This window comes from Corvus moneduloides, chromosome 13 (assembly GCF_009650955.1).
Source record: "Corvus moneduloides isolate bCorMon1 chromosome 13, bCorMon1.pri, whole genome shotgun sequence".
NCBI lineage: Eukaryota > Metazoa > Chordata > Aves > Passeriformes > Corvidae > Corvus > Corvus moneduloides.
This window is the reverse complement of record NC_045488.1, coordinates 12,249,123-12,255,122: the sequence shown is the minus strand read 5'-3', so window position 1 is coordinate 12,255,122 and position 6,000 is coordinate 12,249,123. Positions and strand designations below refer to the sequence as shown.

The following is a 6,000-nucleotide window of genomic DNA, read 5'->3' as shown; positions in this document are numbered from 1 at the left end:
ATGGGTGCCCCTGTGGATGCCCCAATGGATCCTTCAACTTCACCCCGATGCTCCCCATAGAGTGCAGGGGCTTCGCAAAGAGCTGCCGCCTCGACAGAGAAAAAGCCAAAAAAAAAAAAAAAAAAAAGCCGAAATGAGGCAGAATCAGGGAATTAGAAAGAGCCGGGAATGGCGGAGGAGGCGGGAAGGGCGCGGGGGCAGCGGCCCCGCGGTGACTCCGCTCCGCGTTTAATCCGCACCGCGTTTAATCCGCACCGCGTTTTGCGGCGCGCCGGCCGCGCCGGGGGCCCCCACGTGGGGCAGGGGCGGGGCCAGGAGGCGGCAGCCAATGGGCAGCGCCGGGCGCTGACAGCGCTCGTCACGTCAACAACCGGAACGCGCCCAATTAGCGGCGGGAGGGGGGGCCGGGGCACCCCCATCCCGCACCCCGGGGGTCAACGGGGCGCTCGCACCCCCCACGCCGGGGAACGAGGAGCGGGGCGGGATTTCGAGGCGTTTTGCCCCTTGTTTATTATTTGAGCTGCGGCGCTTCATTCTTGTCGAGAAAGCCCCGAGCCGCGGCGTTGCCGCAGAGATCGCGGCGGTGCCGCGGCCCGCCCGGCACGGCGGTGACAGATTGTTTGAGCTGGAGGAAGCGCCGGCCCGGGCTAATTACGCCGCCATGGCGGGCGGGCGGCAGGCGGGGGCTGCGCGCCGGCGGCCCCTCGTGGCTTTGATTGACAGCACCGCTCCTCCCCGCCAATAGCGTTGGAGCGGCGGCCCGCTCCGCGCTGTGATTGGCGGATGGGCGGTGAGCGGCGCGCGGCCCCACGTGGGGCGGAGGCTCCGTCTGACGCGCGGGCGAGCGGCCATTTTGTGCGCTGGGCCGGGCTCGGCCCGCCCGTGGGGCCGCGGCTGCCCCGGCCCCGCTCCCTCCGGCCCGCCGGGACCGGCGTTGCTCCTGCTCCGCTGCGGCGGGCGCGGGGTCCCCCCCCGGGGACGCAGCCGGGTGTCCCCCGGGCGCGGCGGGAACGCCTGACGTTAACGCCATTACCCGTGTTCCTCGTTAAACCCCCTCAGGCGTGAGGGGAGGTGCGGAGGGGGAGCAGCGCGGCCCTCACGACACATCAAAGGGGCCGCGCGGCCGCCGGGGGAGGCAGCGCGGCCTTGCCGCCGCCCGCCAGTACGGGGGGCTCGTACCGAGCGTTTTCTCGGTGCGGCGGCCCGCGGAGCGGAGGCGTTACGGTGACAAAGCGCTTGTGTTTGTTTTACAGCCCAAACCGGGCCGCTGGAGCGGGGTTACGGCAGCGCCGGGCCCGAGTCACGGCCGGGCCGGGGGGCGCGGGGCGGGGCGGGGCCGGCGCGGGGCGGGGCCCGGGGTGGGCGCGGCTCGCGGCCACCCCTCCGTCAGACACAAGCTGCCATTGTGACGTCACGCCGGCATCGCCGAATCAGCGCTCGCCGCCGCCGGCCCCACGTGGGCGCGGCGCTCCGCCATTGGCCGGCGGCGGAGAGGCCGCCCGGGTTTTGTCCCCCGCCCGCCGCCCCGCTCCGCCCGGGCGCTGTGGCGGCACCGCGTGCTCGGGCGCTGCTGCCCCGCTCCGCGCCCGCTCCGCGATGGCTCCCGGAGTTACGGCGATCCCGGCTGGACGCAGCTGAACGGCCGCCCCCGGGCGGGGGACCCGCTCGCACCTCGCATGTCCGCGGCGCCCGGGAAGTCGGATGTGTACGGCCTTCCTCCCCCTCCTCCTCTCCTCCATGGCCGTCGTGCTCCGGCGTTAGTTCCTGGCTTTGCTTCCCCTTCTCCCGGCCGCAGGAATACCGCGGGACCCTCCTCCCGCCGCCGCGTTGTTGTTGTTGTCGCTGTGGCTTTTTGATCTATTTTTTTTTCTTTTTTTTTGTTTTTTTCCTGGGGTGGGGGGGTGATTTTTCTTTATTTTTTTTTCCGCCAGCGAGTGCCGGAAGGAGGGGGGGGTGAGGAAGCGGAGGCCCGCGGAGCGCGGCGGCCGGGGGGGTCGGCACCTGGCCCCGGCGCTGCGGGGCTGGGCTCGGCTCCGCGGGCGCCTCCCCGGCGGTGCGGGGCCGGGGGGGGGAATGTGCGGGGGGGAACCGGCCGGGCCCGCTCCCCCCCACCCCCTCCGCCCTCCCTCCTCCGCCCCCAGCACGGACTTTCCTCTCGTCCCTTTGTTCAGTTCTCGGCCTCTCCGGGAGTACTCCGAGGCCGGCGGGCAGCAGCGGCAGCTCCGCACGTCGCGATCGCCGTAGCGAGGCTCGGCGCGGCTGCTTCCAGTGACCGCGCCCCAGCCCGGCCATGTACCCCCAGGGCCGGCACCCGGTGAGTCCCGGTACCCCCTCCGGACTCCCATCCCGCACCCCCCCCCCCGCTCTCCTCCCTCCGTCTCCCCCGGTGCCCCCCCCTCCCGCCCCCCCCCTCGCCCCCCGGTGCCCCCCCGGTAACCCCCCGCGGCCGCTTCCCGCAGGCTCCGCACCAGCCGGGCCAGCCGGGCTTCAAATTCACGGTGGCCGAGTCCTGCGACCGGATCAAGGACGAGTTCCAGTTCCTGCAGGCCCAGTACCACAGGTGAGCCCGGGGGGACCCCCGGCCGCCCCCCCCGCCCCGAGCCCCCCGTTTCTCCGGGGTCTCACCGTGCGCTCTCCCCCCCCCCCAGCCTCAAAGTGGAGTATGACAAGCTGGCGAACGAGAAGACCGAAATGCAGCGCCATTACGTTATGGTGAGAGACTTTAATCAGATTTCGGATCAGCCTGCAAATGTCATTAGCTGCGAGCCTGCGGACGGGGGGGACCGGGGGAACCCCCCCCGGTACGGGCAGTGCCTGCCCGGGGACCCCCGGGGCGGGGGGGCGGCGGTGCCAGGCGCTCCGGGCCCCAGACGGCTGGAAGCGCAATCCCAAGTTTCCTGTTAACCCCTTTGGAGCGCTCCTGCAGCCGTGGGGGGGTCGGGGGCGGGGGGACTGGAGCGGCGACCCCGGGCTCGGGGGGAGCTCCCTGGTGCCGGTGGGGGTCCCCCCCTTGCTGCCCCCGAGGCCACCCGGGAGCCATCCCAGCTCCCCCTCCCCTAGCCCCCCCCACTCATCCTTCCCGAGGGAAATGGGCACTTTTGTTGCCTCAAAACGCTCTTTTTTTTAGCTAAAATTTGCATCACGGGCCCCCCGGGTGGGCTCGTTTGGGTTTCTGATGGGTTGAGCAGGATCCAGCACCCCCTTTCCCGGCGGCTCCCTGGGCTCCCAGCAGCTCCCCTGATCCCGGGGGGGGGAACAAATCCCGCCCCCCCCCTCGGTGAGAAGCTGGATTTTTGGCCAGACTCCGGGCTGTACCTGTTCTGCCAGGGCTGAGCAGACGCCTGTCACCCAGCTCTGCGCCTCTTTGTTTTTCTAAGTAGCTTAGGAGGAGAAAACAGGAGTCAAAAGGAGTGTCCCCTCGTTAAGTGCCTGCCAGTTAAACCCATAAACATCTGCTTATTATAAGGTGTAATTTCCTTGGCTACCCGTGCTTTAAGCCCAGTTTTGCCCAGGATGCTTTTTGGTAATGACCTTATGCAAATACCTTCTGTGAATTGAATTCAAATTCTTCTTGGCTCTCATGTTTAATTGAATTTATTTCTATTTTTTTGTTCCTTCCTCAGTACTACGAAATGTCGTACGGTTTGAATATTGAAATGCACAAACAGGTGAGTAATTTCGAGGGGGGAAGTTGTGATTGAATTGATCTCCTGTTGCCCTTTTCCTCCACCTGAGGTAAAATCGGCCCTGATTGCACTAACTAGGGAATAAGTGCTGGAGGCAGGGATGTGACTCTAGGTGGGATCCCGTGGCCCGGCTGTTAAATTGGCAGCCGCAGGTTGATGGCACTTGGTGGGGTTATTTTGTCGATATTCATGAGGAATTTCGGTTTTAGGCTGAGTGTTTGTGCAGAGAGGTGAGAACAGCCTCTCCTCCCGTGCTGGGAGGTCAATACCTGGAATAGCGAGTTCCCAAGGCTTGGAAAACACTGATATGTGCTGTGTTCGCCTCTGGTCGTGTTGTGGGTACAACAGGGCTGTTTGTAAGGTCATCCCCTGCTCCTGGCCCTGCCGGAGCGTGAGACAGAGCAGGGAATTATCTCCAGGGCTCCCAGAGCTCACCGTGTGTTGCTCAATGTCACGGAGTTGTCTTTGCATCTGGGGAAATGAAGCAATGTTTGGGGCTGGTTGGGTTGTTGTTTTTTTTTTTTTGTTCCCTTCCAGTCTCCTCTAATATGTAAGTTGCCTGAAGGAAAAAATAGAGAAGGCCCCAGCAGAATGTGGTGTGTTACCTTGCTAAGATTATCGGTAAAGAGCCTAAAGGCTGCGCACATGATGGTAAAACTTAAAGGAATAAAGTTATTATTGAGATTAGACCTGATTATTTGTGCTGCTGCTGCTTACTGGTTTTAGAAGGAGTTCTAATTAAGAACTTAAGGCAGATAGAAGTTGACATCAACTTTGCCGCTCGCAAATCAGCCCCATTCAACTCCAAAGTGGTTTGGCTTAATAGCGGCATCGCCCTCCTCTGAGGAGGCTCGTTGGGCGCTGATGAGATGCAAAGCAGCGTCTCTGAATGCGCCTCTCTTCTTCCCTTTGCCTTTCTGCGCTGTAGTCACGGGGCAACGAAAATAATTCCTGCTTAGTCTTCAGTTTTTTATAAATATCTCCTTCCACGCAGATAATCCCGACTTCCCGCTCCGGGGCCGCTGCCCGGCCCAGGTGTCTTTGTGCGGGGGCTGCCCGGACCCCCGCGCTGGGGGAACCTTGGGCGGGTTGGTCCTGGGGTGCTCGGGAACAGCCCAAAGTTCAGGATTGTGGGGTAGGCCCGGGGTGTCCTCCGCCGAGGAGGGGACGGCTTTGGGGTGTCCAGAGGGACACGGAGCCTGCAGCCGCCTCAGCAATGCCTGCGGGCTCTGGAGTGACCTGACCTTGGGGCAGAGGCTCTCCTCTCCCCACCCTCTTCCTACCTGGTCGCTGGGTGCTGGGAGATGCTGGAATAACGCCCCGGGATGTTGGGCTTGTTCGCCTGCTGGGGGCTGCCGTTCCCAAGACGTGCTGAGCGTTTTTCCACCGGCCTATGGGCGCATCCCGAGGGATCGGCGGGCTTTGGCAGCGCGGGGTGAGCGCTGGGAGATGTGGATGGAGCAGCCCCGTCCTCCGTGTGCCGTGGGGGTCTCGGGGGTGACTGAGGAGCCTCAGAATTCCCAGTTTGGTTCGGTCCCTCGCCGTCCTGCTCTTCCCCGGTGCTGGCAGCCCAGGAGGCCCAGCGCGGTCCCTGTGCTCGGTGCTGTGCGGGTGATTCCAGCGGCATCCCGCGCCTGCCCGGGCCCTTCGCGGTGACATCTGCTGCGTGCCCGCTGCCGGGAACTTGGGGAAGCTGGAGCTGTCTCGTTCTGTAATTGACAGCAACGTGGAGCAAACAAAGCAGCCCTGGCTGCGCTTCCAGGCGAAAATGGGGCGAGCGGGAGCGGCGGGCGGGGAGTGCCGGACCGCAGCGGGGGCCCGGGGAGGGCTTTCCCCCTCTTTGGGGCCGCAGCATCCCCTGAAAGGCATCCCTGGCGCAGCATCCCCCCGCCAGGCATCCCGCAAGGCATCCCGCTAATTGCGGCGTGGTCGTGCCGGCATCTGGCTGAGGGTGGCTGGTCCTGAACAAACAAGTTTATCAGCTGACCTGTTTAGCGGTTGACTTGTGTTTATCTGCACACAATCAAGTAGACTGAAGTGCTTGAATTATTCATGCAGTGTCCTGCCCTCCAGACTTGACTGCTTGTGATTACATCTGCTCCAGACAAACATTGATGGATACTTCATCTTTAAGCAAAAGGGGATTGTCTGTCTGTGGGCTTATATAACAGATTATCTCTTCCACGCTGAATATTAAGTGTGTGCATATGTGGCTGCGTGTGGGGCTGGGGGTTTTTTTGCCCTCCCCCCCTCCTTTCTTCTCGTTTTGTTTCTCGTTAGGAAAAAAAATGGAGTTTCATAAACAACTCCATAT

The 6,000-nt window shown here is 63.6% G+C and overlaps 1 protein-coding gene across 11 annotated transcripts in view; it reads left to right on the top strand.

Moving 5' to 3' along the window:
• The first annotated feature begins 1,523 nt into the window (after positions 1–1,523).
• TLE3 (TLE family member 3, transcriptional corepressor) overlaps positions 1,524–6,000 on the top strand; it is a 29,744-nt gene continuing 25,267 nt past the window's right edge. For 7 of the 11 annotated variants that reach the window (XM_032122706.1, XM_032122704.1, XM_032122696.1 and 4 more), the window contains exons 1-5: positions 1,525–1,756; positions 2,172–2,314; positions 2,460–2,560; positions 2,649–2,712; positions 3,624–3,668. In XM_032122706.1, the coding sequence (XP_031978597.1) occupies positions 2,291–2,314; positions 2,460–2,560; positions 2,649–2,712; positions 3,624–3,668 (234 nt within the window). In that variant the 5' untranslated portion in view covers positions 1,525–1,756; positions 2,172–2,290. Of the gene's footprint in view, positions 1,757–2,171; positions 2,315–2,459; positions 2,561–2,648; positions 2,713–3,623; positions 3,669–6,000 lie in introns of all 11 variants that reach the window. The other 4 variants (XM_032122699.1, XM_032122698.1, XM_032122697.1 and 1 more) reach the window with 2 other exon arrangements.